This window comes from Dendrobates tinctorius, unplaced genomic scaffold (genome assembly GCF_039654945.1).
Source record: "Dendrobates tinctorius isolate UK_male_01 unplaced genomic scaffold, ASM3965494v1 ptg000140l, whole genome shotgun sequence".
Lineage (NCBI taxonomy): Eukaryota > Metazoa > Chordata > Amphibia > Anura > Dendrobatidae > Dendrobates > Dendrobates tinctorius.
The window spans coordinates 8922501-8947789 of NW_027361808.1; the positions used below are offsets into that span (position 1 = coordinate 8922501).

At 47.0% G+C, this 25289-nt stretch overlaps 1 protein-coding gene across 3 annotated transcripts in view; it reads left to right on the top strand.

The window, feature by feature from the left end:
- The window catches only part of AHCTF1 (AT-hook containing transcription factor 1), a 258110-nt gene that overhangs the window by 83462 nt on the left and 149359 nt on the right, over positions 1 to 25289 (top strand). For all 3 annotated transcript variants that reach the window (XM_073545122.1, XM_073545119.1, XM_073545120.1), the window contains exon 11: positions 13361 to 13422. In XM_073545122.1, the coding sequence (XP_073401223.1) occupies positions 13361 to 13422 (62 nt within the window). The remainder of the gene's footprint in view (positions 1 to 13360; positions 13423 to 25289) is intronic.

A 25289-nucleotide genomic window follows, 5' to 3' on the forward strand; every position in this document is an offset into this window, starting at 1 on the left:
GGCGAGATACATTTTCTCACTGGATCTGCATAAGCAGTCGGAAGAATCCTCCTCCGGTTGACCCATCTGTATCCCTTCTGGCCTCCAAAACCTTTCTATCCTTTCGTATAAGACCAATCCGTTGTGGAAGAGCCGACCTAAGCAGTCCAGATCTAAGGGATCCAGGTCCCATAGATTCTCGCCCAAAGTAAAGCCGCAGACACGGTCATTTTACCGAGTGATAGATTCACTTTGTCAAGACAGGGTCATTATTCCGGTACCAGAAAGGGAGAGGTTCAAGGGGTTCTACTTGAACCTATTTGTGCTTCCGAAGAAAAATGGAACAGTGAGGCCCATACTAGACCTAAAACTCCTAAACAAATTTGTCGAGGTCCGGCACTTCGGGATGGAGTCCCTCCGCTCTGTCATCTCGATGGATAAGGGGGAGTTCCTAGCCTCCATCGACATCCGGGATGCTTACCTTCACATCCCGATCTTCCCCCCTCACCAGAAGTTCCTGTGCTTCGCTGTCCGAGAGGAACATTTCCAGTTCACAGCCTTGCCCTTTGACCTCACTACCGCACCAAGAGTGTTCACGAAGGTCATGGCGGCCATCATGTCCATTTTGCACTCTCAGGGCATGTTCGTGTTGCCTTACCTAGACGACCTTCTAATCAAGAGACCGTCTTTCCTGGCCTGCGCGGAGTGCGTGCGTATCACTATGGATGCTCTCTCGTCTGGGCTGGATGATAAACTTAAGCAAGTCTTCCCTCCAGCTCAGCAGATATCTTTTTTTAGGCATGAACCTGGACACTTCCCGAGGGTTGGTGATTCTACCTCGAGACAAGGTCCTAGCCCTTCAACAGGGAGCCAGGGCACTTTGTTGTCCTTATTCTCACTCCATTAGCTTCAGCATGGGGGTCCTGGGCAATATGGTGGCAATGGAAGCTGTTCCCTTCGCCCAGCTACACCTCTGCAGCATGCGCTTCTGACAGCCTGGGACAGGAACCTGTTCTCCCTTGAATGACGGTGCTGGTTGTCCCCGCGGGTCAAGCAGGCGCTCCGGCGGTGGACACAGCGGTCCTCCCTTATCCTGGGGAAATCCTTTCTCCCTGTTCATTGGCTGGTAGTTACTACTGACGCCAGCCGCCTCTACTGGGGAGCTGTCTTCCGTCACCACACTGCCCAGGAGTGTTGGCCACCTCGGGAATCATGCCCTTCTGATCAACATCCTGGAGATTCGGGCGATCTGGTTGTCCCTGCGGCGCTTCCATTGTCTTCTGGCGGGTCGCCCCATCCGAATTCAGTCGGACAATGCCACAGCTGTGGCATATATCAACCATCATGGGGGCACATGCAGCAGGGCGGCAATGTACAAGGTGGAAAACTTCCGCTGGGAAGAGAGAAACCACTCAAGTCATCTTGGCAGTTCACATCCCGAGTGTGGAAAACTGGCCAGCAGACTTCCTCAGCAGTCAGGGCCTTGCCTCGGGAGAGCGGTCACTTTTATCCGGAGGTCTTCCAACAAATTTGTCATATTTCACGACCTTTGGCCGCACACGGCTATCACAGGCACAGGGGGGCTTATCTTAGTTATCCCACCACTGCCACAATAGGTTACAAGCTGTTGGGATTTATGGATATCCCACTTTCCAGTTCCACTTTGGAACTTGCAGCTTTCTGGCGCCCCCCCCCCCCCCTTACCCGCAGGTCAGTCAGGGAACTACACCTATGATAATTAGTCGCCGGGCGAGCTACTTGTTGTTCAATGGCTATTAGGCACGCTTGCAGTGAGGGAGTTATAAATGCTTTGGCCGCAGCCACCCAATCAGCTTATAAAACCCACTCAGTCACTACCAGCGCTACCCACCTTGCCAGAACACACTTCGCTGCCACCAGCTTCATATTCCTCGTATTAATATTTAAAATTAATAGAGGGGTTCAAAGCAAACCCAAATCGGTAGCGTAATTAGCTTATAGGCACGTATGAATTCGTCACAGAGCAAAGAGGCAGAACTAATAAATTTTATAGTTTATTCCCAAAAGGTGGGCAGTGTTTACAGACAATAAAAAGGCGTTACGATATGAGACAATAATAGTATGTACAATGCAACTACAAATAAAAGGGATTTAAAAAAAAAAAGCAGAGAAACTTACATATTGCTTAGATCATTTCAGGCAGAACCATGCGGGGAGGAGGAGCCAGACATCATAATTCATGGATGAGGTCCTGTGGCAACGGCTCCCAAGCAGCAACTCACTTGTGGGGGCTCAGTTGCAGACTTATAAGTCTGGGCTTGTGACATCACCAAAGGGGCTGTCTGGTGACAGTCCTCCCACTGCTCTGTTACATTCTGGCTGAAAAATTATCATAACCATAGGGTACCTTGTATAGAAACGCACATAGTAGCATCTTTTCCAGCCTGTCGCTGGCATTCATCCAAAACCAAACTCGAACTAGTTATTTCACACCGTTCAGGAGAAATCCATTTCTCTGGTTCTGTTGGTGCTGGAACTGTGAAAAACACGGGCTAGGAAGCTGAGTCGGCGCACGTCGCAGAAATGTAATTTTCATTTTTCTGTCACTGATTGGGTCCGAGTTACGGCCTCTTTAATATTTCCCACACTTATATCTACGCACATGGGCTCAGACAAAGAAAAATTCTTTCTACTAATTAAGACATTCCTGAGGAAGGAGGGGGGGGACAAGAAAGAGCTAGTGTAGTGTTACAGTGAGCATGTGTGAAGCTGCAGGCACAAGGCTGCAATGTGTGACAAGGGGAGAAGAGGGAGGTCCCTTGGCTCTGTGCTGCTATGAATCATTTGAGAGTGTAGAGAATGGAAGATTCTGGAATGTTCTGGAAAAGTCATACATGCTATTTTTACATTATTGTTACAACTGGGGGACTCCAGACATGGAACTGATGGCATCAAGACTAAACACCAAGGTGCCAGAGTTCATAGCTCGGTACCGGGATTCAAAAGCCCTCGGGGCAGTTGCTCTGGTTCTTCCGTGGCGTCAGTTTCGTGTTCCGAACGTGTTTTCCCCCAATTCTGTTACTCCCAAGGGTCATGAGGAAGCCCAAGGAGGGAGGGGGTCCCAGTGATCCTGGTCGCTTCGGATTGGCCACGCCAGGCGTGGTACGCAGAGTTGGTGCAACTTGTTGCCGTCTTCCCCTGGCGCTTACCAGGTCTTCCGGACTTACTCTCTCAGGGCCCGATTTGCGACCAGGACTCGGGGGATCTGTTTTTAACGGCCTGGCCATTGAATCCTGGGTCCTAACCCAAGCTGGGTTCTCCAAGGAGGTAGTGTCTGCTATGATTAGCGCTCGGATGCCTGTATCGGTGCACATCTATCACCGCACCTGGAAAACTTTTTTTGCATGGTGTAGAGAACACGGTCGTCCTCTTGTCTTCTCCATTCCCACCATATTGGAGTTTCTTCAGTCCGGTCTGGACTTGGGTCTAGCGCTTAGTTCCTTCAAAGGTCAGTTTCCGCCTTATCTGTTTTGTTCCAGTGCAGGATCGCTTCAAAGCCACGGATAAGGACGTTCAGTCAAGAGGTTTCCCACGTGGTGCCTCCTTATAGAATGCACTTTGATGCCTGGGACCTTAACTTGGTCCTGTTTGTTCTACAGGAGTCTCCTTTCGAACCACTGCGGGACGTTTCACCAACCCACCTTTCATGGAAGGTAAATGAGGCTGGTTTCAGAACTGGCCGCTCTGTCCTGTCGAGCTCCTTATCTAATTTTCCACCAGGACAAGGTGGTTCTCGTGCCGTCGCCGTCCTTCTTACCCAAGGTGGTTTCCTCTTTTCACCTTAATGAAAATATTGTACTTCCCTCGCTTTTCCCGGCATCGGTACACTGGGTGGAGAGGACTCTTCACACTCTGGATTTCGTGAGGGCTCTCAGGAGGTCCGTCTCATGAACAGCGTCCTTCTGTAAGTCGGATGCTTTATTCGTTCTTCCTGAGGGCCACAGGAAGAGACTTACCGCTTCAAAATCCACAATAGCCAGGTGGATACGCTCTGCTATTCAAGAGTCTTACCGTCTCAGAGGCAAGCCTGTTCCAGCGCGGATTAAGGTGCACTCCACTCCGTCGTTGGGTGCTTCTTGGGCCATTCTGCATCAGGCATTGGCGGAACAGGTTTGCAAGGCTGCAACTTGGTCCAGTCTACACACGTTCTCTAAGCACTGCAACGTTCACACTCAGGCTTCCGCAGATGTGGGCCTGGGCAGGTGGAGCTTGCAGGCGGCGGTAGTGCATCTATAGAAAGTTGGTACATGGGGTTTGATCTGTTGTGCTGTTTCCAACCCAGGGACTGCTCTAGGACGTCCCATGGTCCAATGAAGGAGAAACATGGATTTTTGTGTACTCGCCATAAAATCTTTTTCTCCGAGCCACTCATTGGGGAAACAGCACAAACCCTATTGGCCTGACGGCTATGTTTGTTCTTCGGTTTGACGTGTGTACCAGTATTTGATGATTCTGATCTCTTACTGCTTTGTCACTGAACTGGTTCGGGCTGGAGCCAGTGGTAGGTGTATACTGCAGAGGAGGAGGAGTTAATTTTTATTTATTTACTTCGTGTCAGCCTCCTATCGGCAGCAGCATACACCCATGGTCCTGTGTCCCCCAATGAGTGGCTTGGAGAAAAGAATTTTATGGTGAGTACACAAAAATTCATGTTACCTCACAATATTATATGCATAATGCAATACATGCTATAGCGCAGGCGGCGACAACGTCGGCACCATTTTGCTTAATGTAAATTTTTTTTTTTTCTAACCCTGCAATGTATACATTATGTAAAGCAAAGCACCACATAAAGCTCCCCACTGTCCGCCATGAAGCACGACAATCTCATTAAATGAAAACTACAAATGAAGATCAAACAACAACCACAAGACAGATTTCATCATCCAAGGTATCATTGTAATCAGTATAACGTTGCCGACCTGACACTGTCTGTTGGTTACTGAACACAATCCTGCTGACAGTTTCCCTTTAAATTCATAAACGATGTGTAGTACTATTTATGGTGCATGATTCAGACGTATTTCTATCTTACTCGGTCTCCTATCGGCAGGAGAAGCTTTTTGTTTCATTGTTCCTTTTATTTTTATTTTTTTTATTGCTGTGATCCAATTCATAGTTTGTATATTTTTTTTGTTACCTTACTGCCCTTACTGCCTGTTTGGCATTATATACCGTATTGGGCGGATTATAAGATGCATCGGACCATAAGGTGAACCCCAAATTTCGAGGCGCAAAATAACTTTTAAAGAAAATGGTGGTGCTTCTTAAAGTCCCTTTAACGGTAGCTTACCTGGTGGGTGGCTCGGGTGGAGCGGGGGTCTCGAGGCAGGGTTGCTGCTTCTGGAGGCCGCAGATGGCTGCAATGCTTCTGGCCATGGGATCTCAGAAGGTGTCGGCACCGGTGAGTGGAATCCTTTTTCCCTATAATATCCCTGAACTAAGTTTCGTGAAAATTGCCACTAGAGGTCGGCGCATGTGCAGATTGAGATTGCGGCCAGTGGCTATTTTCCCAAACCCCACCTTTGTGAAAACACCTTCTGAGATCACGGGCACCACATCATCGGCCTGCCCCTGCCGCCGGCCTCCTGAAGTAGCGACCCTGCCTCCTGTGACGCCATTCCACTGCCGCTGGGCCCCAGTCTGCGCACCTCGCCTTATAAGACGCACCTCCATATTCCTCCCAAATTTGGAAGAAAAAAGTGCATCTCATAATCTGAAAAATATGGTAGGTACATTTTAGAAAATGTATCATTCATTAATTTTATTTCCTTCATTGCTTGTGATGCATATGCAATATCAAAAATGAGGAGGGAAAGAAGTGTATTTTAGAATGCGTACACACACACACACACTATTTCTCTGTTTCGACAGAGAACAAGATTTCATAAAAGGGGACAACACTTTTAGCTTGGATATGCTTTTCTCTTCCTATTGATGTTACATATTTGTCACCTTCTACACGTGTGTCTATAAAAGAAATGTGCTGTGGTCACCATCCTGGAGTGTGCCGCTGCTCCTGTTGTCTGTCATTGACTGCAGTGCTGACATCTTGTCAACAACGCAGGAGCCAGTCGGTTAACTCGCCAGTGTAGCTGGAACGTCCTGCTCCGATGCTGAACACACTGAATGGCTGTTGACGTGACATCAGTGCCATACACCAGGAGCAGAGGCAGAGACTTGCAGGTGGACTTGGGGATGGTAAGTACAGGGAGGTTTTTATACCAAACTGTGCCAGGGGAGCGAGATTTCCTGAATGGCAACAACTCCTTAATGTTGGTCTGGGTAGGTAGAAATGGCAAGACTAATCATGTTCGCATTTAACTTGTGTTTCCTATTTTGCACTGATATTTCAAGATTTGAATAGAGATTTATTATTTAGTGCTCATTGCCAAGGTTTCTGGTCAATAAGGCTGAGTGGTGGACGAACACACAAAGTTGCAACATTACATGTAAACAGAGACTGGCTGGATTCTGATGATCACTTATGTGCAACCTGTGCAAATAGCTCGTACGTGTACCAACTCTCTAGCCCTATTCACTACTATTCAATGGCTCCTGAGCCCACACAGTACCTGAGGAGCAATTCTATAGGTCTGCTCACCTCTCCCATCATTAGTTGGTCCCCTTACTTTTCCCCATCACAAGCAGGTACAGTGTTCCACCCCTCAATCTCTTCATCTTGTCAGCAGCAACAATGTGCCACCTGCCCATACCACGTCTCATCCTCATAACCAGAAACAAATGCTTTTACTCCATCCCACCTGTTGTCCAGAATGATGTGCTACTTTTCTGTCCCTTATTTTTCCCCACCTGTTTACAATCAAAATCAAAGCATCAACTATTCCTCCACTCTGTCATCAGTAGGAATGATGTGCCATCCCACTCCTCGTTATTACCCTTCACATAGCCCATACCCCTCACAATTTGTCATCGGCAGGAATAATGTGATTCTCCTCAGTCATCAGAAAGAAAATATCTTGGGGAAAGAAACCTATTAAAAATAATATTCATATATTATACATTTTGTTGTATTGCTCACATGACGTGAGCCAAAAAAGTAAAGATGCCGGAGGGTGCAAATATGACCGGGGCAGAGGAATTACATTTAAAGCACCACTCCAATTTTGGAAAAAGAAACCGCTGTAGTGGTACTTTAATTTCTCCTTCGCCTCATTGGGGGACACAGATACTGTGGGTGTATGCTTCTGCCCCTAGGAGGCTGACACTAAGTGAAAAAAAGTTAGCTCCTCCTCCGCCGTATACACCCTTGCCCCTATTGCGGGCGGAAATCAGTTTTTTGCTTTAGTGTCCATGGAGGCACACGTCTGTTTTTTTTTTTTTTCTCCAGACTTTTTTCGTCTTTTTCCCATGAAGATGAGACGGGGACAACGGCTCCTATTGAAAGGGTCCGATTTCCCCAAACGAACAACGGGCGAGCACGTGCGAATGTTCCTCCACGTATCCTCTTCCGCGTCGTGGGACACAATGCCGGACTTTAGCCCTGACCACCCCTAGGTATTGAAAGCATGGGCTGTACAGAGGCACAAGACTAGTCCGTGCGGCCCCCACTGCTCCACCAATGCTTAGACTGCGGTGCTGCAAGGTGGCGGACGGTCCCTCTCCTCACCCCCTGAAGGGGTTAGATGGAGCTAGGGTGCCTGCACCTTCCTATTTTTTATTGAGGCCCCCTCACATACCTGCGCTCAGGCTGAAGAGGATCATCGGTGAGGAGAGGGTCTGGGAGGGCTCCTGCAAAGATTCGAGGGCTGGAGCCCCAGCCGGCGGAAACCTCCGGCCTTGCAAGGCAAGAGTAGCTGGGTCCGTCAGGTGGTGCCGTGCCGGTTAGTTGTGCCATGTTTTTTCAGCACCTAGCTCCGGCTGCGGCTTTATCCGGAGCTAGGCCGCGGCCGGAAGTCCCGCCTCTGGGCCGCGCGTCATTTCCGGCGGCCCACCCCACACTGGGAGGCGGCGGACAAATTTAGGCCCCGGCTTCGGAGCGCGGCTAGGCCGTAGAACGGAAGTTCTGCCCCTAGAGCAGTTTTACATGCTGGTGACTCATTCCCACAGCTGGTGGCGCGCGATTTTCAAGGTGGAAGCGTCCAGGACGGGGGGCGCAGGACTGGGGTAAGTGCTGCCCAAGAGGCCACGCTATAGGGGAACTGAGGTGCTACCTCCTCCCCCCTCCCCAGCAGTGGACAGATACAGCATGTCCGAAAAAGCAAAGACTCACACGTTCTTTTACGCTCCATGCATCTCTTGTCGTGCTGCGTTTCCGCGGGCACAGAGCAAGCGATTATGCGAAACCTGTGATTCCGAACGCGCTCAGGAGCCCTCCCCTGCGTCTGTGACCAATGTGTCGAATCCCCCAGAGTGGGCCCTACCACTGTCACAGTCCATGGTGTCGCTTACGAGAGCAATAGTGTCCCTTCAAGCCCCAGATAGGGGCAGGGACAATGGCTCGCCGGCCTTAGAGGGAACCTCTACCTCACAAGAGCCTCCGGCCTGCAGGGGCCGCTCTCACTCCAGGCAGACCCGGAGGAAACGAATCGACACGGTGTCGCCCAGTCCATCCGATGCCTTGGCATCCGTAAGATCTGCTTTTCGCTCCCCGTCACCTGTGGTTGATAGCGAGCAGACCTCAGATTGCGACTCAGACGAGCCCCTTGACCTGGACACTCCAGGGTCACGTGAAACAGTGGACAGCCTCATAGAAGCCGTCAATCAGACCCTGGGGATTGAGGATGATCCCGCAGCGGCTACGGGACATAAAGTGGCATTTAAGCGAGTGAAGCGCCCGCACAGAATTTTTTCCTCTCACCCAGAGTTTGAGGACATAGTGCAGTGGCACAGAGAACGTCCAGACAGGCGTTTCTCGGGTCAAAAGGCACTCGAAACAAGGTATCCGTTTGTGCCGGACCTCCGCAAAAAAATGGATGGAATCCCCGATGGTGGATCCTCCGGTTTCGCGCCTAGCCTCTAAGACCCTGCTATCCGTCCCTAGTGTTTCCTCGATTTAAGGATCCCATGGATCGCATTATAGAGAGCTTAGCTCGCTCAGTATATGAGGCGTCGGGGTCAGCACTCGCTCCCTCGTTCGCAGCAACTTGGGTAGCCAAGGCTATGATATCATGGTCAGAAACATTAAACAAGGTCGCGCAGGAGCAGGATCTACCTGCAGAAATTTCGAAGGTCGCAAGTCCGATTGCGATGGCCGGAAACTATGTAATCAATGCGTCTTTGGATGCGGCCAATTGCTCGGCACTTGCAGCCGCTAATGCAATTTCTGTCAGAAGAGCCCTATGGTTAAGGACAAGGCTAGCCGATTCTACTTCTAAGAAGTCCTTGGCTTCCCTGCCTTATCAGTGCGGCCGCCTATTTAGGGAGAAGTTGGATCAACTTATCTCCGACTCCACAGGAGGGAAGAGCGGGTTTTTCCCTCAACAAAAGGTCAAAAACATTTTTTCGTCACCCGTTTCAGGCACGTTTTCGGACCTTTCGCAACCCCGGATGGACTACAGCGGCCAATTCCGCCGCCCCAACCAGGATAGGGAGCGGCAGGTCTCGTATAGAGCCAACCCATTGGGGAGAATGCGTACGCAGCAGCCCAGATCGAGGGGATCCAGATCCCAAAGATCGTCGGCCAAATGACTCGAGGCCTTTACCAGACGACACCAGCAAGGTGGGCGGCCGCCTACTCTGGTTTCGCCACGTCTGGGTCAATGTCGCTCACAACACATGGGTAAAGGAATTGGTGGCCTCAGGTTACAAAATAGAATTTGTCAGATACCCTCCATGACGGTTTTTTCTTTCCTGGCTTCCCAGGGTGGATTTCCAGGCAAGGGCTCTATTGGGAGCCATCAAATCGCTCCAGCACAACAATCATTGTACCAGTGCCGGAACACGAAATGGCTCAGGGGTTCTATTCCAACCTTTTTGTGGTTCCCAAAAAGGAGGGGTCTGTCAGGCCTGTTTTGGACCTGAAGCTTCTGAACAAATTCTTCAGGATCAGACATTTCCGGATGCAGTCTCTCCGTTCAGTCATATCGGCCATGGAGCAGGGAGAATACATGGCCTCAATAGACATCCAGGACGCATATCTGCATATTCCCTTTTTTCCTCCTCATCAGAGGTTTCTACGCTTCGCCATCAGCTATCAACATTTTCAGTTCGTAGCGCTACCCTTCGGGCTAGCCACGGCTCCCAGAGTGTTCACAAAGGTTATGGCAGTTGTAATGGCCATACTGCATTCTCGAGGCATAGTCGTCTTGCCTTATCTGGACGACCTCTTGGTCAAGGGCCCGCAATATGAGCATGCGAGGAAAATGTCAACATCACATTAGATACTCTTGCCCGATTAGGATGGTTGGTCAATGTGAAGGAGTCATCCCTTGTGCCAGCTCAGAGGATCTCCTTCCTAGGAATGATCTTCGACACTTGCCGAGGGTTGGTAATTCTCCCTCAGGAAAAGGCGCTAGTCAGGGAGTCCGGACACTTCGCCAGCCAGTCCCTCATACTATCCGATCCGGGATGAGGATTCTAGGGAAAATGGTGGCAGCAATGGAAGCGATACCATTCACCCAGTTCCATTTTCGCCCCCTGCAGCGCGCCCTCTTGTCAGCCTGGGACAAGAATCCTTTCACGCTCGATCGGCGGTGCCGACTGTCCTCTCGAGTCAGGCAGTCGCTCGGATGGTGGATAACCAGTTCCTCTCTGGCTCAGGGGAATCCTTTCCCCCCATATCATTGGCTGGTAATGACAACTGATGCCAGTCTCCTTGGCTGGGGAGCGGTGTTTCGCCACCATACAACCCAGGGACTGTGGTCGCCACAGGAGGCACGCCTCCCTATCAACTTATTGGAGATACGAGCAATTCGGCTGGCTCTGCTGAAGTTTCATCACTTTCTAGCAGGCCGCCCTGTCCGGATTCAGTCGGACAACGCCACGGCGGTGGCTTACATAAATCATCATCAAGGGGGCACCAGCAGCAGAGCAACCATGCGCGAGGTGGGGCACGTTCTTCAGCGGGCCGAAGCAAACCACTCTGTGATTTCGGCTGTCCACATCCCGGGTGTGGAAAATTGGGCGGCAGACTTTCTCAGCCGGCTGGGTCTTGCATCCTGAGAGTGGTCTCTATATCACGAAGTTTTTCAGCAGATTTGTCAGCTGTGGGGAACCCCGGATGTAGACCTGATGGCGTCCAGAGTGAACGCCAAGGTGCCCACATATGTCGCTCGAGCCAGGGACCCGCAGGCAATCGCTGTGGACGCGTTGGTTCTGCCATGGAACCAGTTTCGCCTCCCATATCTATTTCCCCCGCTACCACTACTCCCGAGAGTCATCAAGAAGATCAAGACGGAAGGGGTTCTGGCGATTCTACTGGCCCCGTTGAGCGAGGTACGCAGATCTAATGCAGCTGCTCGCCGAAGTTCCTTGGCGCCTGCCAGAGCGCCCAGATCTACTTTCTCAAGGGCCAATTTGCCACCCGAACTCAGGGGCCCTGTGTTTGACGGCATGGCCGTTGAATCTTGGATTCTAACTCTGGCAGGGTTTGGGAGCAAGGTGGTCGCTACAATGATTAGCGCCCGGAAGCCTGCTTCAGCACGAATTTACCACCACACCTGGAAGGTGTTCTTTGCTTGGTGTCGAGGCCGCGGTGTTTCTCCGCTGAGATTCTCAGTCCCCAACATCTTGGCCTTTCTCCAGTTGGGCCTAGACACAGGCTTAGCCCCAAGTTCGATCAGGAGACAAATATCTGCCTTATCCGTCCTGTTGCTTCCAATCTGCAGGTGAAGACTTTCATCCAGGGAGTCTCCCACTTGGTACCTCCCTATAAGGCGCCTATGGACGCTTGGGACCTTAACCTGGTCCGAAGTGTTCTGCAGGAAGCTCCATTTGAACCGCTTCAGGATATCTCTTTGAGGTACCTTTCCTGGAAAGTGGTGTTCCTAGTGGCCATCACTTCTATCAGGCGGGTTTCAGAACTGGCAGCCCTATCCTGCCAAGCCCCGTTCCTCACTTTCCATAAGGATAAGATGATGCTCAGACCAGCCCCTCCTTTTCTGCCGAAAGTCGTGTCCTCTTTTCACATTAATGAGGATGTTGTCTTGCCTTCATTTTGTCCAGCACCGGTGCACCGTGTGGAAAAGGCTCTTCACACGTTAGACCTGGTAAGAGCCCTCCGGAGGTACGTGTCGAGGACGGCACCCTTTCGTCATACGGACACGCTGTTCATGCTCCCCGAAGGGCGTAGGAAGGGAATCGCTGCCTTAAAGTCGACCATAGCCAGATGGATTCGTTTGACTATTCAGGAGTCCTACCGCATTAGAGGCACGCCGATTCCAGCAGGCATCAGAGCGCACTCTACTCGGGCGGTGGGCGCCTCTTGGGTGCTTCGGCACCAGACTTCGACGGAACAAGTTTGCAAGGCAGCAACCTGGTCCAGCCTGCACACATTTGCCAAACATTATAATATCCATGCTCAGGCCTCGGCGGATGCGAGCCTGGGTAGAAGGATTCTCCAAGCAGCAGTGGCGCACCTTTAAAAAAGAGGTGCATGTAGCTTGGATCGGTGAGTCAATCTCCCACCCAGGGACTGCTTTAGGACATCCCACAGTATCTGTGTCCCCCAATGAGGCGAAGGAGAAACATGGGTTTTTGTGATAAACTCACCGTAAAATCCTCTTCTCCGAGACGCTCATTGGGGGACACAGCACCCACCTTATTAGCCAGTTGGTTCTTGTTTTGTTTAAATTTATATGCATTTACTAATTTGATATAAGGGTGGTGTTTTGGATATGTTGTACCTGTATCAAGGCTGATTTTGTTGTCGTCCTACTGCTTTGGCACCAAACTGATCTCCCGCCCGCAATTGGGGCAAGGGTGTATACGGCGGAGAAGGAGCTAACCTCTTTTTTTTTTCACTTAGTGTCAGGATCCTAGCGGCAGAAGCATACACCCACAGTATCTGTGTCCCCCAATGAGCGTCTCGGAGAAAAGGATTTTACTGTGAGTTTATCACAAAAATCCATGTTTTTTTCTTTTGAATATCTGCTGAAATATAAATTCCTACCATACATGTTCCCAAAAATGTAAAAAATCAACAAACATTGTCGTGCAAATCTAGGTCTTATACGAGCATATCTGCCCATCAAAATGCTGAGGGTCAAACAAAAAAAAAAATCTGTATGTCCTTAGAACCTTCTACATGGAGCCATATTGTGTCATAAATGTTCACTTGTTCTGCCTTCAGACATTGCTGTCATAAAGTTTCTTTCCAAACTTTTTTTTAAACTTAGGTTTAATCATGTTTCTGACTTTTTTTTTGTATGTCATATTGAAGATGCTACTTGCTTGTTGAATTCAGGAGTTATCCACATCACTTGCACCGGCTTTCAGAAAGAGGTAAAAGAACAATAAATCTTTCAAAACTAAAATTTTGACAAATTTGCTTGAGATCTTATTTATCGAAAAAGATTATTTATTTTTTTTTAGCTTTAAAGAGAATCTGTCAGCATGTTTTTGCTATGTAAACTAAAAATAGCATGATGTAGGGGTTAAAACACTGAAATCAATGATTTCACATGTCCAGCTGGATGTGTTTACTTAGACTGGAGCTTTAGGCTATGTGCCCACGATCAGGTATTTGTTTTTGACGTTTTGGAAGCTACATATTTTTGCTGCATTCTATTAAGCACATATGTATAGGATATCATTTGGATTTACTGCATCTAATGACAGTTTATTGGCAGCTACTGAAATTTTACATTCCACGGCTCGTAAACCCGTACTACAGGTGTGTCCCATAGGTATGGTGTGTCCCCCTGTATCAGCCGCCTACCATCTGTCAATCATGCCCCTTGTCTTGTCTGGGCGCCGCCCACCATCCGTCAATCATGCCCCTGTGCGCCGCCGCCTCCTCCTCCTGTTTTGTATTCCGGCGCCTGCGCTGTGACAAGAGTTCTCAGGTGTGCGCGCTGCCCGAGAACCGACATCAGGCTATTGCGCCTTCGTGTTGCGGAGGCCCAAGATCCCGCCCCGCAGTGTGTTATGATGTATTCACACTGCGGGGCTGGGGACTCCGCAACACGTAGGCGCAATAGCCTTATGTCGGTTCTCGGGCAGCGCGCACTGCGCATGCCTGAGAACTCTTGTCACAGCGCAGGCGCCGGAATACAAAACAGGAGGAGGCGGCGGCGCAAAAGGTGCATGATTGACGGATGGTAGGTGGCTGATACAGGGGGTCACACCATACCTATGGGACACATTACAGGTATGAGGACCTATTTATAAAAGTCGATATTTCAGCGTTACTAGGGGTCAGAAACAGAAGAGCCACCTTCACAGAATGCAGCCTTAGTGCTGCTGAAGGTGGCTCTTTAACCTAAAAATGCCCTGGGGGGGTGACGGGTTCCCTTTAAGACCCATATTCACAGCACCCATGTTTACATCCTAACTCCTAGTTGAATGATACTATAAGGCTCAGAACGTGTAATAACCATAAAGTGCATAAGTGCAGCTGGTATAAATGAATAGCATTGCTGAGTCAAATAACCCAATAGAATAATAATTCTAGTGGTGTTGGCACTCGCAGTCCAGGGCTCTCGCGTGGCTGTTGTGACTTGTGACCTCGGTGCCCAGTCAGCGCCAGTGTCATTGTCCCTGTCTATGGACAAATTGAACATAAAGAGGAAGTCCGGGCTGCAGCTGGTCTCTCTCTTCCGCTTCATATTCAATTCAACAGAGGCGGGCACAGTGTCGCCAGTGCTGATTAAGCATCGGGGGGGGGGGGGGGGGGGTCACATGGCACGACAGCACCCAGGAGAGCGAGTGCTGACACTTCGAGAAATGGCACGGGAAGGGAGTATAGGCTTCTTTATTTTATCGGGGCCAAGTGAGGGGAGTGAGAGAAGTTGTCCAAGTGGTGCACAGCTTCTTTAACATATGTCTGCATCAAGCAAGTGATACAGCGTTGGAATCTAGGTCTTTGTCTAGATCAGTGTATCCCAAACTCCAGTCCTCACGGCCCCCAACACGTCATGTTATCAGGATTTCCATAGTATTGCACAGGTGGTGGAAGTATCGTCAAGGCATCAGGAATGATCTTACCTGTGCAATACTATGGAAATCTTGAGAACATGGCCTGTGGGGGTCCGTGAGGACCGGAGTTTGGGAAATACTGGTCTACATCATGCTGCTCACTGACACAAGAAGAGGACTTAGAAATCCTCTAAAAATTTTTCAAAAACCACCAGAAAAAAGGCAGAGATGCTTACCTGCCCAGGCCTCCAAACAAATTCACTATCAGGGTGCAGTGGATCCTATTAAAGATGGCAGCAACACATGTGCAGCAATACCGATGAAATACCATTCCATGGAGGGGGTGGTTGTTTTGTTATATTAGTGCACAACAGATAATCTGTATGCGGCATTATTCACATACAGGTGATACCAAAGAAGAAAAAATCCGACTACAAGTCCAATGTTTAAAAATTGTGCATTTTATTATTATTGTAAATATATCAAGTTTTTAAAAAATTAGTGTACAGACATAATACATACATCAACATCAGGATACATAATTTAAATCTGTACGTACTGAAAAAATGGGGCACTAAATAACCAAGAGAAAAATAAATAAATGTGGAGGTATCAGTATATAGCACTATTACACCCTATATTTGGTGACGAGACCAATTTATATGCAACAGATATCACATAAAGTGCAATACCAAAAAGTTCATAAATTTTATATAAAGTGCATGTGACAACAATATATGCATGTAAAATTGTGTATACAAAATATCAAAAATCATCTGATAAAGTGCAAAATAGTGCAAAGAGTGTAATAACATGTGTAAAAAGTGCCTAATAAAAACACGTGTATTACATACCTGGTAATATGTTTTTTCATGAGACATGACGGCACCACGAGAGAGGGGATCCGCAAAATGGACGGGAAACCTTCAAGATAAAAGGGGCGGCTCCTCTCACCGCATCAGTTGTTTTACAGAGCACGAGAGGAATTCCGCAAGTTAGTGTACATATAAATAATACATCCTTTACACTACTAAATTTCCAACCCCCAAGGGAGTGTATAATGCTAATAATGCATACCACTAATGATGTGATCAATAGGGAGGGAATATAAGGGTGCCGTCATGTCTCATGAAAAAACACATTACCAGGTATGTAATACCAGTGTTTTTCCATTCTACATGACTGCACCACAAGAGTTACAGAAATTTGTATTCTCTTAGGAGAGGGATCACTGCTTGTAACACTCTAATCCCGAGTGAGATCAGAGGTAGCAACTAGGTCTAACCTATAATGTTTGATAAAGGTAGACGGAGCGGATCAAGTGGCCGCCTTACAGATTTGGTAAATGGGAGCGTCTGCTCTCTCCGTCCCGGACATTGCCATGTCCCTCATGGAGTGGGCTTTTATACCTTCTGGAATAGCCCTGCCTGCACTGTTATATGCTGGCATAATGACCCGTCTCACTCATCTAGCTACAGTCTGTTTAGAGGTTTTTAAGGCTCTTCCTTGCCCCTTGAAAAATTGGAATGAGACAAATAAGGCCCTCTGTTTTTTCTCCAAGGTCTCCTTACCTTTAAATACTGCAGGAGACATCTCCTCCTTCTGGTAGTTAGGGTTAGAACAAAGGGATGATCAGATTATCTCCTGAGCCCTATGGAGTTTTGATATCACCTTGGGAAGGTGTGCTCGATCTAATGTTAACACAACTCTATTGTCCATGGCCTGAGTGTAGGGAGGGTCTGTTGATAATGCGAGTAAAGGGGGTTTTACACATTGCGATATCGCTAGCAATATCGCTATAATGTCACTGATTTTGTGACGTTATAGCGATATTGCTAGCGATATCGCTGTGTGTGATACTTACCTCCGACCGGCTCCCCCGCTGTCTGTCGCTGATCGCGCGAGATTACGCAGCTCCATTTCTCGTGGGGCGCTTCCTGCTGGCGCCTACGAGCGACGCGTGGAGGCGGGCGGGAGGACGTCAGGATCGCCGCGTCTGAAAGGTAAGTATCGTCCGCTGTATTGCTGCTGCATCGCTGTCAGATCTGTCTGTGTGGCAGCTCACTAGCGATCATTTAGCGATGCACCAGCGATCATGACCGGGTCGTATCGTGGTCAGGATCGCTGGTGCATCGCTAAATGTAAAAGGGCCTTAAATCCTCAACCTACAGGTCGATGTGAGCGCCACTAATAAGGCTATCTTTAAAGTTAACACTTTATCTGATGTGTTTAGTGGTTCAAACAGACTCTCTGTCAGAGATGACAGAACTAAATTTAGATCCCAAGGAGGAGGAGTAGGGGACAGGACAGAGTCCGCTCTAGCACAGGCTTGGATAAACCTGGCCACACGCCTATTGTTTGCCAGGTCGCAGTTGAATAAGGTTGCCAGGGCTGAGATGTGTACTTTGAGGGTACTGACTGCTAACCCCAATCCTAAACCTTTCAGCAGAAAATCCAGTATTGCCACTATCGGGACTTTCCTTTCCCGTTTTGGGTCTGAGGTAGATACAGTGGCATTTTATATTGTCATTTTTTACATTTTAAAAATTACAATAAGGAAACTAGGCCAGTGCAAAAGTTTGGGCACCCTGCATAGTTAGTACCTAGTAGCACTCCCTTTTAAAATATCACAGCTTGTAAACACTTTTAGTAGCCAGCCAAGAGTCTTTCAATTCTTGTTTGATGGATTTTCATCCATTCTTCCTTGGAAAATTCTTCCATTTCTGTGAGATTCCTGGGTCGTCTTGCATGCACTGCTATTTTGAGGACTAGCCACAGATTTTCAATGATGATCGAATCGGGGGACTGTGAGGGCCATTGAAAAACCTCTAGCTATCGCCTTTTGAGGTAGTCTATTGTGGATTTTGATGTGTGAGATCATTATCCATTTGTAGAAGCCATCCTGTTTTCAAAGTCAGCTTTTTTTACACATGGTGTTATGTTTGCATCAAGAATTTGTTGAAATTTCATTGACTCCATTCTTCCCTCTACCTGTGAAGTGTTCCCTGTGCCATTGTCTGCAACACAACTCCAAAGCATGATTGACCCATCCCCATGCTTAATGGTTGGAGAGGTGTTCTTTTCCTGAAATTCTATGCAATTTTTTCTCTGCACATACCTTTGCACATACACATTGCGACCAAAGAGTTTTATTTTAACTTCAACGATTCACAGGACTTGTTTCTAAAATGCATTGGGCTTGTTTAGATGTTCTTTTGCATACCTCTGATGCTAAATTTTATGGTGAGGGTGCAGGAGAGGTTTTCTTCTGATGACTCTTCCATGAATGCCATATTTGATAAGGTGTCTCAGAACAGTAGAACAATTACCACAACTCCAGCATCTGCTAAATCTTTCTGAAGGTCTTTTGCAGTCAAGTGGGGGTTCTGATATGCCTTTCTAGCAATCCTACAAGCAGCTCTCTGAAATTTTGCTTGGTCTTCCAGACCTTATCTTGACCTCCACTGTTCCTGTAAACTGCTATTTCTGAATTACATGTTGAACTGAGGAAAGGACAACTTGAAACCGCTTTGCTATCTTCTTATAGCCTTCTCCTGCTTTGTGGGCCTCCACCATTTTCATTTTCAGAGTGCTAGGCAGCTGCTTAAAAGAACCCTTGGTGGCTGTTTTTTCGCACAAGGTTAGAGGAGGCTATGTGTTTCTAAACTTGTGGAATCTGCATCAGCTGGCCTTTCCTAACATTGAGGGTGAGCAAACCATATCTCTTACAGGCTAATTAAGGTCTGAAACCTTGGTCAAAGTTATCTGAGCACACAAATCTCCAAATGTGCCCAAACTTTAGCATCAGACCATTTTTCTTTTTGTAATTTTTAAAATGTGAAAAAATGACAATGTGTATTACTTTTTAGCCTAAAATACAAAACAAATGTGTCATCTTTAACTTTAGGCCTTTTAGAGATCATTTTACCTTCAACTTGCTTAACTGTTCACAATAACAGTAATTTTGACCAGGGTTGCCTAAACTTTTGCATGCCACTGTAAGACATTTTTACATATCCTCCAAATTTTTTGTAGTCACTGGTTTTCTGCTATAGAGTAAGGTGGATATTAACGCCGCTGAGAATCCCTTTTTCTCTAGTAGTGATCCTTCAAATTCCAGGCTGCCAACTGCAGCCTTGATCTCTAAGTGTTATTGAAGGGACTCTGTGTTAGAAGGCCCTAGACCTCTGTTACTGACATTACTCTCAGCCAATAGAACCCTGGCCTTATTGGCCAAAAAGGGGCTATCAAAACCACTCTGATTCTGTCCTTCCTGATCTTCCTCAGAACTGCTGGTATGAGGCATATTGGAGGGAAGGTATACAGGAGACCTGATGTCCACTCTATCCTGAAGGCGTCTACTGCCAATGGTCTGTCTGCTGGACTTACGGAGCAGAATTTCTGAATCTTCCTGTTGTCTTTTTTGAGGCAGAGAGATCTATACTGGGTTTTTCCCATATGTGCCCTAGCCATTGCAAAATCGATTCTTTTAGGTACTATTCTCCTTGCCTCAAGTGATTCCTGCTCAGACAGTCTGCCTTCAGGTTGCCTATACCTCTGATATGCAGGGCCGATAATGAGAGGGACTGGTGTTCTGCCAGAGTCATGATCCGGCCTCAATCTATTTAGCGGAGGCCCTTTGACAAGAGCAGTCACCTTCAGCCGGTGACTATCTGCATCAAAGACTAAGAACGGGTGTCTCCCTGGTGGTTTACATATGCAACCACTGCTTGGTTGTCTGATAGGACTCACGTGTTGTCCTCTCTCGGAGAGGACTATCTGTAATCACCACCTGAGTGACTGGAGTACAGAGTCCGGGACGGTGAGCTTTTGCTCCCTGAAGTTCCCGGTTGTTCTGCAGCACACACCCTTACAGTTCCTTTGTGTGGAACTGGGCCCATTTCACTTCTGGTATGCAGGAGGTGAGGGACCCCAACACCAACATGGTCATCCACAAAGCTATTTCTGGCTTTTTTTTATCTCCCTTGTCTTAAGGCCCTGTCACACTAAGCGAGATCGCTAGCGATATCGCTTAAGCGTCTCAGATTTTGTGACGCAGCAGCGATATTGCTAGCGATTTCGCTATGTGTGATACTTACCTCCAACCGGCACCCCCGCTGGCTATCGCTGATCGCGCGAGAACGTCCTGGGCCGTTTCTCGTCGGCCGCTAGCTGCTGGCGCCGACAAGCGACACATGGATGCGGGCGGGAGGACGTCTTCATCGCCGCGTCTGACAGTTAAGTAACGACCGCCGACTGCTGCTGCATCGCTGGTGAGATCTGCCTGTTTGGCAGCTCACTAGCGACCATTTATCGATGCACCAGCAATCCTGACCGGGTCGTATCGTTGTCGGGATCGCTGGTGCATCGCTAAATGTGACGGTACCCTTACTCTGGGAGGTGATGCTCCTGCTCCACCAAGTCCACTGTTAAACTCAAGAATTTCTAGATCATCGCTGCTTCCAGTTTGGATTTTTTTTTTTTTTTTGAGGTCCAGCTGTCATCCTGACGTCTATAGTGTTTTCATCACTATTCTGACTTGATCTTGACCGCAAGGGAAATTTCTTACCCATTATCCAGAAGTTGTCCCGATTAGGGTATCACCAGAGTATCTTTCCCTCTGAGCGCTGTGATTTCTGCAACTAGCCTTGTGAAAACTTGATAGCCATCACTACTCCATAGGGCAGTGCCCTGTATTCGAAGTGACGCTACTGAGACCCATCAGGACTGTCACTGAGACGTATATGGCCTTATTGCCAGATCTGGTGATGTTCTTGAGGTCTCGGAATTGTTATATAACATTTGAGGAAGTAGGAGTTCTACTGCTGGCCTTATTGTCTCCATCTTGGAAGGTGGGATTATCAGATACCTATTGAGCTCTTTTTAGAATTATAATTGACCTCCAGGAACTATCTGGGGCTTCTATCGAAATCTCTTCCATGACATGTTTGTCTAGGAGTGAGGTTGTTTCCCCTTTCAGACCGTCTTTGAGAGGACTGCATATGTCCTTGTGGAAGCTAGTGGTGGAACCTTAACTCCAGACCTGATCCCACAATTTGCCAGATCCAGGTGCTGGACGAGAACCTCTCCCAAGCTGGGAGGAAGTGCACCTGAGAATGCCTGTACCTGGAAGGGTTTTTTGGTGTCTTTTGAAGGGCTTGTTAAAGTAGAAGCCTCTCCCACCTTTGGATCGTTTGTCAGAGTTGTTTCTGTCTCGATCCTTACATTGCCATCTCCTGGATTTCCGGCCCTTCCGAAAGGAGTGCCGAAAGAAGCCTGTTTTTTGGGATTTTTTTTTTCTCTTTTTTTCTGTTGTCGGTTTTTCCTAATACGTCAATCCAATGTCTGACCAAAATAGGAAATTTCCTTCACACGGTAAAGGGCAGTTACCTCTTTGCCTGTGTGTCCCCCAGCCAGCATTTAAGCTATCCTGCATGGCATTTTATATTAGCCAAAGTTCTTTGCGATTGTGGGCTGGTCTCCCATTCCGGTCTCAGCACAGCCTCAAGCTGCATAGTGGCCGCCACCTGACATAAGCAGTCGCGCTCAGCCTAGAATGGCCGGTGGCCTAATTTGCTGTATAGCCTTGCTGAATCCTGCTGAAGTTTCAGCTAGGTATACTGCCGCTGCTCTTATGGCTGGTATTGCCTCTAGGATAGCCTCCCTAGGGATTCTTTGCTCCAGCTGATCCTTCAGGATATTAATCCATATCTTAAGGGATCTAACCACACCAGTGGCCGCGTTGGCCGGTCGAAGTGATTCAGCTGATGTCTCCCAGGCAGTTTTAATACAGTTATCTGTCCTCCTGTCAGAGGTTCTTTCAGGGAACCTAAATCCTTTAAGGAGTAGGGAGGACTTTCTGGCGACCTTTGAGATCGCTACGTCAACTTTGAAGCCTCATCCCAGGATGAGGATGTCACTTCCTCAAAAGGGTACCTCCTTTACAGGGAATTGATTATGGGATTTCCTCTCTGGTTCTTCCCATTCCCTTTTAATGAGTCCTTGCCAAAAATAGGAAAGGCTTTACATTTTCCTTATAGCAAGCTTGTCGAACATGAGTTCTATGGCTTTCGCATCTACCAGCCCCACGGTGGGTCAGACTGCTTTAACCCCTTCCTGACCAATGGCGCCACATTGGCACAGGTTTTCATGACGCCTATCAGACAAGTGACGCCTATGTGGCGTCATGACTTCAAAGCCTCCCTGCGGGTCGGGTGGACGGGGTCACTAAAAGGTCACCCGACTCGCAGATACAGGGGGCTTTGTTCTTCACCACCACGTGGCTACGATTGCTCTGATTGGCTGTTTAACTTTTAACAGCCAATCAGAGCGATAGTAATATTTCATCAATGAAAATTGATGAAATATTACAATCCAGCCATGGCCGATGCTTTTTTGAGGAAAAAATTTTTTATTTTCACGGCACTGCGTTATAAACTTTTGTGAAGCACTTGGGGCTCAAAGTGCTCACTATGCATCTAGATAATTTCCTTAGGGGCTCTAGTTTCCAAAATGGGGTCATTTGTGGGGGTGCTCCAATGTTTAGGTACACAGGGGCTCTCCAAACATGACATGGTGTCCGCTAACGATTAGAGGTAATTTTCATTTCAAAAAGTCAAATGGTTCTCCTTCCCTTCTGAGCCCTGCCGTGCGTCCAAACAGTGGTTCCCCCCCCCCCACATATGGGGTATCGGTGTGCTCAGGACGAACTGGACAACAACTTTTGTGGTCCAATTTCTCCTGTTACCCTTATGAAAATAAAAAATAGCGTCCTAAAAAGTCATTTTTGAGGGAAAAAAATATTTTTTATTTTCACTGCTCTGCGTTATAAACTTTTGTGAAACACTTGGGGGTTCAAAGTGCTCACTACACATCTAGATAAGTTCCATAAGGGGTCTAGTTTCCAAAATGGTGTCGCTTGTGGGAGGTTTTCACTGTTTAGGCACACGGGCTCTCCAAACACGACACGGTGTCCAATAACGATTGGAGCTAATTTTCCATTCAAAAAGTCAAATAGCGCTCCTTCCCTTCTGGACCCTGCCGTGCGCCCAAACAGTGGATTATGACCACATATGAGGTATCTGTGCACTCAGGAGAAATTGCCCAACAAATTTTAGCATCCACTTTATCCTGATGCCCATGTGAAAATGAAAATACTGAGGCTAAAAAAATTTTTGTGAAAAAAAAAAAGTACCTTTTTTTTTTAATTTTTTTTTTTTTTACAGATCAATTTGTGAAGCACCGGGGGTTCAAAGTGATCACTATGCATGTAGATAAGTTCCTTGGGGGGTGTAGTTTCCAAAATGGGGTCACTTGTGGAGGAGCTCCAATGTTTAGGCACACAGGGGCTCTCGAAACGCGACATGGCAGCCGCTAAATATTCCAGCATGTTTTCCATTCAAAAAGTCAAATGGCGCTCCTTCCCTTCTGAGCCCTGCCATGCACCCAAACAGTGATTTATGACCACATATGAGGTATCGGTGTACTCAGGAGAAATTGCCCAACAAATTTTAGGATCTATATTATCCTTTTGCCCATGTTAAAATGAAAAAATTGATGCTAAAAGAAAATTTTTGTTGGAAAAATTAAAATGTCCATTTTTTCTTTCCACGTTGCTTTAGTTCCTGTGAAGCACCTGAAGGGTTAATAATCTTATTGAATGTAGTTTTGAGTAGCTTGAGGGGTGCAGTTTTTAGAATGGTGTCACTTTTGGGTATTTTCTGCCATATAGACCCCTCAAAGTGACTTCAAATGTGAGGTGGTCCCTAAAAAAAATGGTTTTGTAAATTTTGTTGTAAAAAGGAGAAATCACTGGTTAACTTTTAACCCTTATAACTTCCTAACAAAAAAAAATTGTTTCCAAAATTGTGCTGATGTAAAGTAGACATGTGGGAAATGTTATTTAGTAACCACTTTGTGTCCCATGAATAAAAATTCAAAATTTGAAAATTGCGAAATTTTCTAAATTTTTGCCAAATTTCTGATTTTTTTTCACAAACGCAAAAATTATCGACCTAAATTTACCACTAACATGAAGCCTAGTATGTCACGAAAAAACAGTCTCAGAATCGCTAGGATCCGTTGAAGCGTTCCTGAGTTATTACCTCATAAAGGGACACTGGTCAGAATTGCAAAAAATGGCCTGGTCATTAACCCCTTCACTACCAAGGGTGGTTTGCACGTTAACTCCCGGGCCAATTTTTACAATTCTGACCACTGTCCCTTTATGAGGTAATAACTCTGAAACGCTTCCATGGATCCCGGTGATTCTGACATTGTTTTCTCGTGACATATTGTACTTCATGTTAGTGGTAAAATTTCATTCACATAACTTGTGTTTATTTGTGAAAAAAACAGAAATTTGGTGAAAATTTTGAAAATTTCGCAATTTTCCAACTTTGAATTTTTATGCTCTTAAATCACAGAGATACGACACACAAAAAACATTTCCCACATATTTACTTTACATCAGCACAATTTTGGAACCAAATTTTTTTTTTGTTAGGAAGTTATAAGGGTTAAAAGTTGACCAGCGATTTCTCATTTTTGCAACACCATTTTATTTTTACAGACCACATCACATTTGAAGCCACTTTGAGGGGTCTATATGATAGAAAATACCCAAAAGTGACACCTTTCTAAAAAACTGCACCCCTTAAAAGTTTATTAACCCTTCAGGTGCTTCACAGGAATTTTTTGAATATTTAAAAAAAAATAAAAAATGAACATTTAACTTTTTTTCACAAAAAAAATACTTCAGGTTCAATTTTTTTTATTTTACCAATGGTAACAGGAGAAATTGGACTGAAAAAGTTATTGTGCAATTTGTCCTGAGTACGCTGATACCTGATATGTCGGGGGAGCCACTGTTTAGGTGCATGGCAGATCTCAGAAGGGAAGGAGCGCCGTTTGACTTTTTCAATGCAAAATTGGCTGGAATTCAGATCGGACGCCATGTCACGTTTGGAGAGAGCCCCTGATGTACCTAAGCAGTGGAAAACCCCCACAAGTGACCCCATTTTGGAAAGTAGACCCCCTATGGAACTTATCTAGATGTGTGGTGAGAACTTTGAACCCCCCCAGTGCTTCACAGAAGTTTATAATGCCCGGGCGTGAAAATAAAAAAATCGTATTTTTTCCACAAACATGATCATTTAGTCCCCAATTTTTTTATTTTCCCAAGGGTACCAGGAGAAATTGGACCCCAAAAGTTATTGTCCAATTGTCCTGAG